This window comes from Populus nigra, chromosome 5, assembly GCF_951802175.1.
Source record: "Populus nigra chromosome 5, ddPopNigr1.1, whole genome shotgun sequence".
NCBI classification, from domain to species: Eukaryota; Viridiplantae; Streptophyta; class Magnoliopsida; order Malpighiales; family Salicaceae; genus Populus; species Populus nigra.
In genome coordinates this window covers 20,180,481-20,197,473 of record NC_084856.1, presented here as the reverse complement: position 1 = coordinate 20,197,473, position 16,993 = coordinate 20,180,481, and the positions used below count along the sequence as shown (strand labels likewise).

Below are 16,993 nucleotides of genomic sequence, written 5' to 3'. Positions count from 1 at the left end.
AAAAGGAAAGAGAAAAAAAAACTAATTTTTTAATGCTACTTGCTAGTTTTTATATATCAAGATTAAATCTTTATTTGATTTGATTTTTGAAAAAGTTATTCACTTTAATTTAAGATAATATTTTTCTTTTGATCGCTTTAAAAAAAATGTAACAAGAAGTTTATTATAATTATAAAAAGGAATAATAAAGTGAGTTGATATCATATTGCTTACGATCAAAATAGACATTCTTAATTAATTATGAACAGCTGAGGCAAATTACAAGATTTCATTATTCAGGTATCAAATCCAAACATTTGATGAGCATCAAGGACCGAATTTGGAGAAAAGACAAGCCAGAATTGGGAAAGGTTGCCGTGAACTTTATGGAGGCTGATTCAAGAAGCAACAGGATCGGCAAAAAAATAATTCTTGTTTTAGGAAAAATATTGTTCTAAAAATAATTTATTTTTATTTAGTGTTTTTCTTGTTTAATCTAGTTTTTTTTTCCCTCTAAGTTTGCTTGGTCATTAAGCTTATTTTTCTCTATAAATAAAGAATTATTCTATTGTATGTTCTTTCAATATTTCTCTTTATGATTTTTATTGCTTTTTTTTGATGCATTACCTAGTTTTCTTAGGTTTTCTCTATAAAAAAAAACCTTTATAGCTTATTAGGTTTTTTTATTTTTATTTTTATTTTTTGATATATAAAAAAACCGTAATTGGGATCTATCTTGATCCATTATTTTTTTTAATTTTTTTAATATCTTAATAACTATTTTTATCCATATATTTTCTAAAAATTTAAATTTTTTTTATTTAGAGTTAATTTTTTAATGTTTTTAAATTATTTTAAAATATTGATATTAAAAATAATTTTTTAAAAAATAAAAAACATATTATTTTAATACATTTCAAATTAAAAAAACTTTAAAAAACAATTACTATAAATTTATTAATATAAACAATTACTATAAAGTCATTAATATTTCCGAACACCCCCTATCAGTAATATTTATAGATCAACTTAATTATCCTTGCAAACTTAATTATCCTCACTTTGACTATAATATGCGTGTCGTCTCCACACAAGACCTACTTTAAAAAGAAAATCTTAATTGGTAACACGTCAAAGCGTTTGCAAATTAATTAAAGTCAATTATTAGGGATGTCTTCAAGATTGACACTTAAGAATCGAAATTTTCACCAAAAAAATCAATTCCTCAAGTTCAAATATTGGGAAATAGATTTAGTATTGATCAATATACAAATTGATTAAATAATTCCTCATCACAGTGGCAAATTCAATAACGTAATAAAATTCTAAATAAAGACCAAAAAGGCAAGAAGACCTAGCATGTGCAAGCAAGCTGACAAGCATCAAACTTTTCATTAAGAAATACACAACCTGGAAACAAAATTCGATGCCACCAAAACTCTGATATACAACAGGAATATCAAATAAACAAATTTTCTTAACTGTTAAACAGCAAATGGGATCTAATCTAACATTAATGTTGCTAACAAGCCTTTGATAGGAAGTATGGAAGAATCTTACCCTGGGAAGAATAGCCATCAAATGGAGGAGACCAGTTACCAACCACCAGGCTACCAGTCCGATATAGTGCGTCAAAACTTTAATCAGAAGAATATAATGAGTTTCAAATATGGATAGATAAAATCGGGAATGTTTGGCTGCTTCTGATCACTGACCGGTGTAAAATGTAGAGCAGCTGCAACGCCAACCAGCAATTACAGCCTCAGACACCATTTCATGTCTGGAACGTTGTCTCCAGAGGAATCACAATGTACAAGTATGTGCTGTCTGAAGATGGGTAAAAGGAAGTTCTCCTGTTGAGTAACTAAATTCCCCCCACCAGCCAGCAGAGTTCTACGACAAATGACAAGGGGAAACAGTGAAAAGAAGAAAACCCTGCTGAAGTAAATGCAGCCTGCAAGACTTCTAAAAAGTATTTCAGCCGATACATTTACAATTTCCTCACACCAAGCGAAAACAGCCACAAACTGTCATCAGTATCCTGCTTAATTGCCAATGCCACAGTGCAGTGAATCAATTTCCCTCATACGACATCAATTTACAAACAGCTCCAATAAAAGTGCTTCACTGGACTGGCTTTATCAAAGGGGGAGCAATGAAAGCAATCACCAAGCAAATCTAACCTCACAAGATTCCATTTAAAACCCTTTGATAATAATCATACTGCCGTGTCCGCCATGCATCTAAGCTGCTGCTGATCAGAGAGAGCACCAATGACACGCATTGCTGCAAGAAAGAAAAACACAGTATCATGATTACAATAGCAGTCAAATCTTGTCCAGATAGATGCTAATATAAAATTACAATTTTACCTCTTCTGTCAAACTTAGATGGCATCGCTTTCTTAGGTTCTGTATTGTCCGGGGACCACCTTTAAAGCAAGGGAAACCAGAATCCTGACCCAGAAAAAGAAATGGCAAACAAGTGCCTTCAGTCAACGAAGCATTGTTATGCAAACATAAAAGCACCAGCATGGTAAAGCCAGGTCCCTCCAAAGAAAATACATAATTTTGTTCGATTGAAAATACTAATTGTCGTATTTAAACTTCAGTGACAATAGGCCAGGTTTGGCACTTCTCAAGCATCACTCCCCAACCCAAATTCCCAGTTACATATTGGGGATGAGCAGTCCAAACAGATTTTATTGATTCAACAATAACAGCACTATTAAAGTTGAAACAGATCAGGTTTGGTTGATAGGTCAGACTGAGATACTCTATACCAGAGAAAAAGAAATCAGAGGTAAAATATTTATGGGAGCTCAAATCCAAAATTCACACATTGCAACAATAATCCACAGCATGGAATACAAAAAAATAAAATAAAAGATAAAAAACTTCAACTTTCTTCCTCATTTCTTTACCAATTTTGTAGGCAACAAAACATGATCTAAAGGCTTAATGAATATCCTAGACAAATTGCCACAAAATTAAACAATGAACCAAAATTTCAAAGGAAAACATGCAGGTTTATAGAAAGAAACTGACAAGCTCAAGTGCCTCTGAAACCAAACAAATGACAATGTGTGGGAAAGCAGACTTCAGCAAGAGAAAGCCAATGAAACCTGGGGGATTTTGTGAAGCAGACAGAGAAAGGATTGGAAAATTGGAAAGAGGATGGGGAACATAGATAGCCCATGCCCAGGATAAATTCTGGGTATAGAGGTGCAAGGACAGGTTCAAAAACCTATAATATCCAACATAACCACTCCCACAAGGTTTTGATCTCAGCTCATGACCCCAGAAGAGGCATATGTTAACAACCAGCCCACCTGGTACAGATCAGAAAACCATATAAAGCTGGCCTCTCCCATTCTTAAGATCCTGCTTTTTCACAATGGGCCAACAAGTCTCGCCTAAACATTTACTTGTCCCACCTTTTCCTTCTAACGCATAATAACCCATCAAGTGTGCAATTCAAGAGCAGTCTCGTAAAAAACAGTCTCATGATGTTTGCCTCAGGAACATATGGTCCCAAAACAGCATGTGTTGTGCCTAGTTTATGAAACGGCTAATAGGAAAAAATGAAATAAATAAAGAACCAAAACAATAGAAAATACTGGAAGGTTTACTAATAAATCAGTTATACCTGCAACATCTCAACAAGGAGAATTATACGCTCTGCATGCTTACGACATGTCAAGAAGCCTTGAATGCATAAAACCTGCATTTGACGGGCGTAAACCATAAGTTACATCCAAGAGGATTGAAAAGCAAAAATAGCATAATTAGATCCAAACATTAGAAAGTCTATCAATACCTTAAAATAGTCAAAGAACTCGCTTGGAATTCCCTCAGCATCAGAATCCATGACCTACAGGTAGCCAGTTTTGTATTAATATAAGAAAAACTCAAAAACCAGCTTGAGAGTTTCTAAAATATCATAATACATAATGAGCTTGTGGAACAATAACAAAGGGAGGCAATAAAAATGTGTACACTCGCGCACACTCTGGCACATAATATAAACTATCTGACCTCAAGAAGTTCTCGGGTTAGTTTGAAGGGTGCACTTTCAAAATTTACACCACCAGGAGAATTAGAGAGCATGAAACCAAAATCAATGTGTATAATGTGGCCATCTTCATCCATTAACAAGTTCCCATTGTGCCTGTCCTTCACCTAAACAAAAAGATGAAGACATTTTTCCCACAGAGAATTAATAAGTGACATAAGATGCAATATACTCTAGTCACAAAAGCTCTTGTTAGGGTTAAAATGATAATAGTACAAGCAAATACACCCTGTTTGACCAGTTGGTTGGAAGTGTCAAATATTTTTTCACATGACAGTAACACTTAATTGAGGAATGCAGCTTTCTCTCAAGGAAAGGTTAACTTTACAGATACACAAATATGCAATTAATTTATCTGCAAATCTAATACTCCCTCCATCCCACATTGTTTGTCCATTTCAAAAGCGGATGGTAGTTTTAATTTATTTCTTAAATTGTAAAAGAGCATCTTTGCATTTGCCTTTAAGAAATTTTTTGTGACAAAGAGAGTAGTTAAGACATGGTTAAAAAATTAAATTTTCTATCATAGCCCGAGATGGATGAGTGTGACCAGTGAGAGGTGACTAGTCAGGACATCTGCTTTTGGGACCTGCATCATTGTTAAATGAGAGTGAGATCAGGCACCATACCTGTAAAAGGTAGCACACTAAAGAATATCCAGCCATACTTTCAACGAAGTTCCTCTGAAATGAAAAGTAGATAAGTAAATAAAAAAAAACAGAGATACTTTCAATGAGAAAAAAAAAGGTCAAAAATTAGCTAACTACACAGTCGATGCACTATTCACTGCTAAAATTAAAAGTAAGAATTTGGGGAAGACAAGGGTCTGTGGGACTGATGCAAAATGCAGTCTCAAGTTACAGGAACAGCAACAATCCAGAAACTACAAATATCAACAATGGGGCTCCAATCTCTATGAACGGACATAATATGCCAAATATAAGAATACAGCAGAAGTTTTAATGCTATGTACAGCTTAGGAGAGTGACACTGTTTACTACTTTTACTTCAGTCACAAAAGCAATATAATTTCTGTTAACAAGAGAAAATGTTCCAAAAACAAGAACAGGTTTCACCATCTTTCTCAGACAAAAACCACGCTTGAGAAGGAAATATCATTAATAGAAGGACGATCCTATCAAACAGAAAAGGCAGCTTTCACATTAATCCAGATTGTTGATCATTTTCTATTGAGAGAAACAACATTTCTTCCAACTACTATGAATTCCAGGTTATGCCCTTTCAACTTAATTTATGTAGAAAGGTTTGCATAATAATTTAGGGAACTTCAAGCTGAGAGGTTGAATTCAAAGCAGCCTGTGAAACATTTGAGTTCAGGTTTAGAGTAACAAATCATGATCTTGAAATAAAAGACAGAAATTTTGAAGGCATGATACATGAAAATTATTCAACTTCATATATCAGGTAACATTTATTGCTGCTTGCTAGTTGTCAAGTAAATCATAATACATGCAAAGTTCAACCACTTGCTCAATGGCACATCATCATTCGTGTTGCAAACAAAATGTCTAAAGTAAATCTGGATGCTAATTCTTTATAGTTATATGTCACAATCTATGATTACTTTTATCATCACCATCTATATTACAGTATTTCCTCCTCTAGTAGCTTTCCCCTCGAAATAAAAGATGAAGAAAGCCACCCACATTTGTATAGACACACAAAAACTTGAAAGAAACTACCACTTCCAGGAAGAATAAGCAGCTTGACTAACCCACCTAAATAATCACCATACATTTGCTAATACATCAATGGATATTCTTGGGGTGAATAAGGCTGGTTAACCACATTGTCAGTGCACCTATTTTTGCAATGTCTAATACCTGTGCAAGCTTAAAACGTGGGGAGTTCTCTCCATATTTGGCAACAAAAAAGTCACGCAAACTTGTGATGTCCGGATATCTACTCTTGATAGAATGGATTGAAGCCTGCAAAACAAAATGATATCACTGAGACACCAAAGAACGGTCCTTGTCAACCAACTCAAACAGAAATAAATACTTAGTTACCGTATCTGGAATTGTTTCAATAAGAGCTGTGTATGATGAAGTACAAAGAACTTCATAAGGACGCAACCAAAGAGGGACACCAGCTTCTTGAAATATATCTGGCATTAAAACCTAAACATTTTAAGCTTGAACATACTGTTGGGGGGGAAACAAGATCCAACTTCTTGGAATAATTTGAACATAAGTGCTTAACATGTAAAAAAAAATCCGGGCATGGGAGCTTAGCAACATCAACAGGAATACAATTGAGGCTCAACTCTTCATCTCAAAGTCAATGTAACAGCTAAGTTTAATTTTCACTAGAGAAAAGAAGGAGGAAAAAAATCAAAGACCATTTATATGCAACAAGTTAAGCATCATCAACTTCGCCAGAGTATTTGAGCCGACAATCAAGAAAATAACAAGCCATCTTGGATTCCTGAGAATATGTAAATCATCACACTATAGTGAAGTAAGCTCTAAGGTATAAACAGTAATTCTTTTTTGGTACTATTGATGAACTGCTCATCTAAATTGGTGAGGAACATGGTTCTTTTAATGCAGGCAATTTTAGCTATTTCGCATGGGGGCAAATACAGACATCCTATTTATAGTTCAGTAAATTTATTGACCAACTTGAAACAATCTCTATAGTTCAGTAAGTTGTGATGGCTACAACAAAATCTGCAGGCACCTACCATAGAAGTGTGAAATGAGTTGCACGGCAAGATGCTCCTGCCTACAGTCATCACCACTCTTCACAATAACCTACATGAGAAACAAAAAGGTGAACAATTTCATTAAAACATGAGGCAATTAAACAATAGCAACCTGCAGAATTATATTAGCATAACATATTCTGTTTGTAGCCTAAAAAGGAAAATCAAATCAAGCACCTTAGACAATTAAGCATTCTAGATGATATACAGAACCATACACAGGATAAAGGTAAATACCTATACATCATCAAGATACATGTTCTTGTAATTAAAGCAGAAAATATGAGGATAAACAAGAAGCCTCTACAACAAAAGAAAATGTATGTACTTGCAATGTGCCTGTGATATTCAATTAACATTCAAGCATTAACTAATTCACCATGTTTCAGAAGAACAAAAATTATGAGCAAACCATTCCAATTATCAGCAAAACTTAAAAGAGAAAACACAGTTTGATAAGCAGAACTTACAGAGCGCAAGTCCCAGCCAGGTAATTTCCCATATACTGAAGCTTTACGTATTCTCTCTTTCTTGACCTCCCAGAGTTCACCAGATAAGGCATCACTGGCCTTGGGATTGCCACCATTAACCTGTGGAAATTCAAACTTTCAATTCCATCATTCTGAACTAAGAAACAGGAAACATGATTTTTCTATTTTTATGAATCTTCACATTTGGTTGTGCATCTGATGAAACTTGACCAGCCCCTTTCAGAGGTAGTCCAGGAGGTGCTTCCCCTTTGGCTGCAGCAGCCTGCAGAAGACAGGTAAAGTTGTAACAAGACCATCCAAAAGACAGGATAACAGCATTCCATTCAAAATAGCCCACCTTTACTTCTTCTATTGCAATCGTGCTAGGAACACGACGATGCTCCTTACGTCGTGGCGCCCCTTCATCCCCTACATCTTCCATTCTAACTCCAGGATCTGCTGTCAGCAATACCCTTACCCATTCCAAATCACTACAATGTGCAGTATTTTGATGCATAAAATTGATGCCAGAATTTAATTTAGGTGCTTCAATGACAGTTGACTGGCTAGGCAATTTCTTCTCCACAGAAAGATTCACATTAACAAATTTCATTTTTGTTTCAGATGCATGGGACATTGCCTGGTCAATCGCTTCAGCGGTTGATTGGGACATCCTATCACTACTATTTCGATACATATCCTGGGCAGTCCACAAAGGATAAGCCCAAGGAGGTGGCTTCGGCAGGAATGCATCTCCATTTGCAAGAGGAATTCCTCCTCTGGAAAGGTTTTGAGCACCAGATGTGTCCTTGCTATTGCTGAAAAGGGATTAGGGGAAGAAAAATCAAGCATGTGTACCCGTAAAATCATTGTTAAAAAAAGAAAGTCACGTATTGCAATGCATTCCAACTGGAATCTACAGGATTTTCCAGTGCTGTAATTCCATAACATACCTTGGCATTTCACTTTTCAATACTTCAACGCAAATCAGATAAGGTGCCTTTTCCCTAGAATTCAAAAGAACAGCTTCATCTTCAGGTATATGAACAACACGATACAACCCTTTTCCCATTGGAAAGCAAACTCCTATAAGTATAAAGAGCAACATTAAGATTGTGAGAATATACCAAATGATCAGATGTATAAAAGTGGAACAAGAATGCAGGTCAACTAGGATGATGTGTGGAAGGAGTGAAATTACTTAGCAGCAGAATCTTTAGTTTCTTGATGGTTAAAGTTTTCACGTTTAAAATCCACATCCATATAGAGAACTTCAATGAAACTGAAAATATTGTTTATTAAATAGTGAACTCTAGTCAGCAAAGCATAAGATCATAACGTATTCATATTCTGGCCCAATTGCAAGAATAAACATTGACTAGACCACTCACATCGGCAATTTAAACAAGGCCATAATTTTTGTAATTCAAAAAGGATAGACAGAAGAAGGAGAGGGAGAGAGAGAGAAGGGGGGCAATAGGGAATTTTTTTGAAGAACACCCCCCCCCCCTAAAAAAAAGCACCAAATAACATATAGCAGCCCAGCTTGCATACACAAATAATAACAATCCTTAATGGTTACAGATAAATTTCAAAAGGAAAGAAAAGAAACTTAATAAATTTGCAGCACAGATTACAAAATGATCTTTCAAAAGCTACAAAAATGGTTCCACAACACCTAACATATTTGAGAAATATAAGTACAAATATACACATATAATGGACTAAAAAATATAGGAGTGCATATGTTAACAGATTTCCCATCCACAGCCTAAAATCATTGGAAAATAGGTACACATATACATGTATGATGGGCTAAAAATATATAGGAATACATATTTTAACTGATTTCCCACACACTTCAGTTATTATACACGCAAATTCTGAAAGATTTGTTCCAAAATCATGTGTTTTGCCTCACACCTTGAAACCCTCCTAGAATCAGAACTATCTTTGCCACAATTTGTAAGACCAGTTTTAGACGCTACTACACACATCAAACTATTACATATGCCAGAACAATTAAACATGTTGTGACTTTGAGATGGTCATGTTTCAACAAAAATACAATATGGTACATACCTCCACTGTTTCGAGCCTCAGCTAAATGCATGTTGATCTCTGCAAGTGACTGAAAACACAAGAATGAAAAAAAGACTCTTTCAGAAAGCATTCAAGCAGAATATCATGCACTGTATGTGTGCATTAACCTGCCAGGCTCTGGGAGGTTAGCATGAGGCCCATTTTTTTTTACTAAAACACTCAGCCTCGTACAAATAAAATTGAAATTTCAAATGTTATTTTAATCATTTCAAAGTTTTAAAATGCAAGTACATTTTTTTTTGTATTTAATTACACAATCTCTTTCATGCCAATGCACCAATGAAAACAAATATATAGAACTCATCTTTGCTATCTCTCTCATCACTGTTGCAAAACAACGAAACCTATTTCATCTTTGCTGTTAGATGAATATTCATCTCTGAGCTCTCTGAGCTTTCTTAATTGATTTCACTGGTTGTATAGCAATTTGTTGGCAGAAATATAAATTAAGTTTGAGCTGAAGATCACTTTAAGTGAGCTTTCTGCCTATAGAACTACCAGACCTATCAATATTTTTTTCTTCCATGAGTCACATATCTAAATACTCACGACTGTTTGTTTGTGAAGAGACAGAGTATCTGATATGGGCCACTATCTTCATCTTGGACTTGTTTGTTAATTCATAGTTTCAATTCCAAGGTATTAAGGTTTCTGAGTCTTTGTTGACTGAGGATTTCACGAGAGAATGATCAGATAGGTGTAGAGAAGGAGAGAGATTCTGTTAAGTCACCATTTTAACCTCATTCTAAAATGCAAGAAACTGACAATTAAGGGTATTTATTTGTCCAAGAAAAGTGATATTGTGTGAAGAAAGTGAAACATTTCTGTGCAATCACCGTTTTGACCTCATTTTAAGTGCAAGAAAACTAACAAATAAGTGCATTTCTTCATCAAAGAAAAGTGGGCAGCTAGCTAACCTGCCCAAAGAGTGGACAGGAAAGCAAATCCCATATGTGCGTGTAATATCTGTATGTAAGAAACAGAAAGCTTAGAAAAGCATTAACCTCACAAAGAGCACTTTTACGATCTTCAATAGGAAATACATCAACCAAACCATATGAAGTCTCACATAACGACATCACAAAGTCCAATGACTCATGATAAGCCCCTTTCCGGAACTGTGATGCAGTGTTATTTGGAAGCGGAGGCTTCGTATTCAACTTCTCATTCTGTTGATTCAGTGATCCAGGATGCTTCTGCAAGATTAGAGCCCCAGGAAATTTCAATAAGGAAATGATTAGAAACTTGTAGCCAAGAGTCTTTGATAAATACACTTCCCAACCAGCAGAAATACAGGACATCGACAATAGCATGCAGATCAGGCCCACTAGGTGCTTTTCCAAGATAATTTAAGTAGGTTTGACCTAGCAAAAATCCTTATTTCCAGCTGTTTACATGATTATAATATTCTTATGTGCAGTTTCATGAACTTCTTCTGTTATATTGAAAGTTACAGCTGCTCATATTCCAACTATTTTCTTTCCCCCCTGCAGTATCACTGTATTGAAAGAGTTTCCTGACCCCCACATAATAGTTACAAATGGGGACATTCACATCCACAAGTTCAATGTTGATTTTTGCTTGAATGGAAGACATCTTTAGATGCCCATTGTACATGTAACCTGAACACCACTCGATTAAAAAGGGTTCTTGATTATATTTCTCACTAAAAGAAAACTACTTTTGTACACAATTCTCAAATTTATGCCATATCATTAAGTATTCAGGGTTATGGGTGATGCAATAGACTAAGAGTCTAAATGGCCACATAAAAGAAAGGTGTTATGAAAAATCTTATGAATTATGATAGATGGACAATATAAACTATATATTAGTTTATTTTTTAATCAGAGAGGGCTGAGGACTGAGGGCAGCCCCTCATGCCCTCCCTTAATCACAGGTCCTTGGTACCACATCAAGTGGCTTCACTAGTTAAAAGTAGCTACACAGTTAAAACTACCAGACAATAAGTTGACTTTCTCAAGTGAAAACACTATCGGTCTTTTATCAGGTACCTAAAGTATGGATTATGATAAGAAACGATTACAAAGAGAAAATGATGAAGGTTATGAGAAATACGCGGCTCACAAGAAGAGGTATAGAGATGGAGAGAGACCTCCAGAAACACTCTAAGCTTAAGTAGTCTATGGCTCCTATTGCAAGCAAGATGTTGGAAGAGTATCATTAGAGCATCCAAGACCAGAAGGTATAAAACGACTACAGCACACACTTAAGATTAAACAAACTTTATACAGACCAATATGAGATCGATTTAAAACTGCTCTGGGGCCTCTCACATTTACAACTAGCATAACCAGATGAACAGAACAGAACAGAGCAGAACAAACCAAGCATGGATAATGATACTATCACAAAGATTGACAATGAAAAAGAAAAAAACAATTTCCCTAACATTGTTTTAAAGTTTAAGCTAACAGGATATGAAGTATGATTTTCAAGAAATCAAGAGAGGTAATTAAGTTCCAACATGAAAAATCTTTTAGTCTCCAATTATCAATATCAACAAGAAAAAAGTATACAGTCAACCAACAAACAGCATGTAGTGACCCTAATCTTTCTTAGAGCTTAAGCACACAATAAGGAGGTCAATATAACTGTGTTGCCGCAGCAGATAACTACAAGTAAAATACATTCCCACTGTAGGGAACTGCTAGTATAAGGTATCGACATGCACTGTACATGCCACAGTTTTCTATTGATTAAGATCACCAAGCACTAGAATATAACTTATAGTCATTTAACAGTGATAATTACAAAGTGCTGGTTCACAATGCATAAGTTGAAAAGAGCAATGTGCTGCAGAGCAACAGTCATACTTTCAAGACAAACACTACAGGTCATGAACAAAATGATTATCAGCGTACCTCTTTGTTCTTCTTGAAACTAAATAACTCAGAGTCTTCAACTGAGCGCTCACGATCTCTAAACAGTTTGCGAAAAAAATTCTCAGTACCAGGGCTGCTTTCAAACAAGCTGCTACTACCGTTATTTTCATTTGCACCAGTATTTTTGACCTCTTCAGGATGCACACGAAACAGTCTACGAAACAAGGAAAAGTCTGAAGGTTCTTCTTCCTCAAAATTGGTAGCCCCCTCGTCAGATTTCTCGGTCCCATCTTTCTTGTCCTCGGACTTATCCTTAAACAACTTCCGGAAGAACCCTTCTTTTTCATCATCCTCTGCAGATTTTGAACCTTTCTCTTCAAACTTTGACCTCTCTTCATCCTCATTCTGATCATTTCCATCTTTCTTGTCTTCAAACTTATCCTTAAAAAACTTCTTAACGAACCCCTCCTTTTCGTCATCCGCTGAAGATTTAGAAACCAACTTTTCATCAGCGTCGCCCTTACTATCACGAAACAGTTTCTTGAAAAAGCCATCGGAACTCGAGGTTACTTCCTCATCCTCACCTCTACTACTATCCTTGAGAAGCCTCTTGAAAAAACCATCTGAGCCGGATGTCATCTCCTCATCCTCACTTTTAATACTACCTCTAAGCCTCTTGAAAAACCCATCTGAACTTTGTGTCAACTCCTCATCCTCACGTTTACTACTGTCCCTCATAAGCCTCTTGAAAAATCCATCCTTTTCACCCTCTTCCGCATCTTTATCAGCTGACTTCTTAAACAACAAAGCATCTCTAGCCTTCTGATCATCTTTATCAAATGACTTCCTAAACAACAATGCATCTCTAACCTTCGAACCAGGAATAAACTTCTTAAAAATCTTATTCTCATCCGGTGACAGCTGACTACCAGTCCCATCCTCCTGCAAACCATTCCCCGATGAGGGTGAAAACGAAATGCACTTCTGTGGAGGTGGAGAAGAAGTCAATGACAGCAACTTCTGCTTCGATGACAAGAGTCTACTCAGAACCTGATTCTTACTCCCAGGACTTGAAGATTCATTTCGTGGCCTCAACAATGGCGGCCACTCTCCCATCAACGTAGCAGCAATCTGACACTTCTCCTGAATCCTACTAATCCCATCATTATCATCCGAATCTTCAAGCTCCGCCAACAAAAACCAATGTACTTTCAAAGCTATTAATAATGACTTAGAACACATATCAATAACAAACTTATCAAGCGACGGACTCGGCTTATGTATCATCATATAACAAATTTGAAACAAATAACTCTCGACACCCGATAAGGGCAATGTATACATTCTATTACACAGATAATCCCGAACCCCAGCATGATCATGCTTATATAGATAACTTACTGCAATCCACTCACAAAAGAAAGCTGAATCAAAAAATCTAATTAACCATCCACTCTCACCTGACTCACTAGTTAAAGGAGTCGTCCTCGAGGTAATCTCTCGTGGAGAATCATCTGATTCTCCACGAGTTAATCCTAATAGCCTCACCATTGTCTATCTACCATCATAAAACCCTAACTTATCTCTCCCTCTCTCCAAATCAGATATTCAAAGATAACCCTAACTACAAACACAAAGTTGGAATTCAATGTTAAACCCTATAAATGACCAAAAACCTTGATTTCGAAATCTGAAACCCTATTTTTTTCACTGGTCTGAGTGATTAAAAATTGAAATGCCGCACTGAGACGCCCAATCGAAATCGAAGCAAAAAAATAAATAATAAAAAAACCTAAGTCGGAGGCAGGTATCAGCTGAGAGAAATTACCGAGAGAGAGAAAGAAATCGAAGTTTTCTGTTTGGTTCTCGAGGAAATTGATGAGAGAAATGAGAGAAATTTGATATTTTTACTTAGGGAGAAGAAAATGTAATATAAAGAGAAGTTGCGAGAGAGAGGGGATCGTCGGCTGTTGCGCTTTCGAATCGGATTTTGTGAAGGAACGACGTGTCGTCACTGGTGTTGGCAATGGTGGTGGTGGAATGGTGTGGCTGTTGCAGAGGGAGAGCGAGAGGAAGGTGAGGTAATCATTGTTTTTTCTTCTTCTTATTTTAATTTAGGAATTTGAATTTTGATTTGAGTTTTTATAATGTCTGAAGATTTGGGTTTTGCTGATGCGCGCTGATGGAGTGGGAGGGCGTTAAAGAGGATTTATTATCATTAATAATAATTCATTATGATTATTTTCTTATTTTATTTCTTTGCAATATTTTCCATTCAAACATGACAAACGTTTAATTCAGTGGTCTAAGAGTTTGGATTATTGAATTATTGAGTTAATTTGTGAGTTGTTGAGTTGATTACAGTTTTTTTTATAATATTTTTTTAATTTATAATTTTAATCTAATTAATTTATATAAAATTTGATTAAGTTAATTACATCACAAATTAATTTGTCGGTTATTAAAATAAATTAAATTAATATTTAAATTATTTAAATTAAAATTAAAATTTTTTATCATGAGTTTATAATTTATTAGATAAAATTAGGTTTAATAATTATTATGTTGCCAAGAAAAAAATAAAAATATATATAAATCAAAAGAATCCTGAAAAGAGGACTAATAGAAATAGTTTTGCTTGGAAAAGAAAAAAAAAAGAGAAACTTCCGCTAAAATATCAACCTCCATCATGTTCATAGTTTTTTTTCTTCAAATATGGCACAGATGTGGAATTTTTTTCTGGATGTTTTTAATTTTTTTTAATTGGTCCACTTTTGTTTGAGGTAGTGTTTGTTTTGGAGGTAATTTTTTAAAAAATTGTTTTTTATATATTTTTAAAAAAATATTAATATATATATTTTAATAATTTTGATATTTTATGTCAAAAATATAAAAAATTAAATATATAATTAAAAATGTACATTAAAAAGCAGCAGCATCATAGCGCCTGGTAGACAACGTGCTGTCAATGAATAGTCGTGACAACATCTAGATGGCGGCATTTAGTCTATTCATTTATGTACCCGTAAAATGAAATTTCTGGAAATGTTCATTTTAGCTCCTGAAATTTAAAAACAAACTTATTTTCCGTTTATGTATTTATTTTCTTGCAAACTATTTCTCATCAGAAAGTTTTTTGCCTACTTTTTTTGTTATTACATCTTAGTCTTTTATTAAAAAGCCTTTTCAATTACATACCTACATGTCAATTTGTAAAAATAGTCAAAATTAATCAAATAATTAAAATGGATTGACTAGCAGGGTAAGAGTTAGATGACTTTAAAGCATTGTTTTGTTTTAGCGATGCAAAAAATATTTTTTTAAAAATTAATATTTTTTTAATTAATTTTTTATGGTTTTAAATCATCTTGATGTGTTAATATTAAAAATAAATTTTAAAAAATAAAAAAATATATTATTTTGATATATTTTTAAATAAAAATACTTAAAAAAATTACTTGTCATTCATATATTTTTAAGTTTCAAATATTATTTTGTTATCACAATATCAAAGTGAATTTAGATTTGAACTAGTTATATGACCCGCGCGATGCCGCGAGTTAATTGTTTTGCATAAAATATATTAAAAAACGCTAAGATCTAAATATGTTAGGTTTTTTTACAAAACTATACCCAAGAGTCTCGGGTTTGGCTGCAACACCTGACTTAAAAGTAATATTTATAATATTAATAATAACATTAAACTTGCATGAATCAAGTTTAAATGGGTCTAGCTGGAATACCAGACCCAATAGTCTTGGATGTAAGTCTGGTTGCAAGGTCGTGTCATAAAAGTGTAATAATTAAATAGATTAATTAAAAAGAAAAAAACAAAGAAAAAAACCAACAGGAAGAAAAAAACTAATGAAGAAAAAAATTCTGAATTAACTAGGTTAACCCGTCAAACCTGAGATCCGTGCCATGAAAGTCTGATAACTAAATAGAAAAAAATTTAATATCAACAAACTAAATAAAAAAATTAATTACAAAGAAAAAAAAGGCATTAGCCTTTTCACCGTGGACTACACTGTGCAATACACCGTGAAAGGCGTAAAAAAAACAAAAATAAATAAAAATAAAGGCATCAGCCTTTTCACTGTGGACTGCATACATATAAAAAGATGAAATCAGAAGAACAAAAATAATGAGGAAAAAGGAAAACAATCTGAATCAACTGGGTTAACCCACCAAATTAGGTTAACCCGTCACACATGAGATTCGTGTCATGAAAGTGTGATAACTAAATAGAAAATGATTTAAATAAAAAAAAAATTAAAAACAAAAAAAAACAGCTCAGTGTTTCACTGTGCAGTGCACAACACATAGCACTTTTAGTAAATGTTATAATAATAATAATAATTATTATTATTATATATAAGTAAAAAAATATTAATTAAAAAGGACAAAGCAAAGAGAAAAAAAAACTACAGGAAGAAAAAAACTAATGAAGAAAAAGAAAAAAAATCTGAATCAATTGGGTTAACCCGTCAAACCTATGATTCATGTCATGAAAGTCTGATAATTAAACAGCAAAAATTTAATATTAAAAAACTAAATTAAAAAAAATAATTAAAAAAAGATAAAAAGACAAAAAAAACTAAAGATATCAGTTTTTTCACTGTGCAGTCCACAGTAAAACGCTTAAAAAGAAAAAGGAAAAAAACAAAGGCATACGCCACGAGTTATTTTTTTTCCTTGCATAAAAAACATCAAAAAATGCTAAGATCTAAGAGTGTTAGGTCTTTCAGCAAAGATATACTCAAGAGTCTTTGGTCTAACTGCAACGTTTGGCC

General features: G+C 34.2%; 1 protein-coding gene across 3 annotated transcripts; it reads right to left on the bottom strand.

The window, feature by feature from the left end:
* Positions 1 to 1,341: 1,341 nt before the first annotated feature.
* Positions 1,342 to 14,370, bottom strand: LOC133693132 (phosphatidylinositol 4-kinase beta 1-like). Of its 3 annotated transcripts, XR_009842072.1 has the most exons (17): positions 12,240 to 14,364; positions 10,359 to 10,550; positions 9,334 to 9,382; positions 8,205 to 8,337; positions 7,610 to 8,069; positions 7,454 to 7,534; positions 7,252 to 7,371; positions 6,761 to 6,830; positions 6,084 to 6,181; positions 5,898 to 6,002; positions 4,683 to 4,736; positions 4,017 to 4,160; positions 3,799 to 3,852; positions 3,628 to 3,702; positions 2,352 to 2,435; positions 1,695 to 2,265; positions 1,342 to 1,616 (listed from the first exon to the last, which is right to left on the bottom strand). XR_009842072.1 is itself a non-coding variant. In XM_062114265.1 (16 exons), exons 1-16 carry the CDS (start codon positions 13,749 to 13,751, stop codon positions 2,164 to 2,166), a joined length of 3,333 nt encoding a protein of 1,110 aa, XP_061970249.1. In that variant the 5' UTR covers positions 13,752 to 14,364; the 3' UTR covers positions 1,342 to 2,163. The 3 variants fall into 3 exon arrangements, 1 of the variants encoding a protein (XP_061970249.1); XM_062114265.1 differs by having other exon boundaries at positions 1,342 to 2,265; XR_009842073.1 differs by lacking the exons at positions 1,342 to 1,616; positions 1,695 to 2,265; positions 2,352 to 2,435; ... (2 more) ...; positions 4,017 to 4,160; positions 4,683 to 4,736 and having other exon boundaries at positions 6,084 to 6,194; positions 12,240 to 14,370.
* Between the last annotated feature and the right edge of the window lie 2,623 nt (positions 14,371 to 16,993).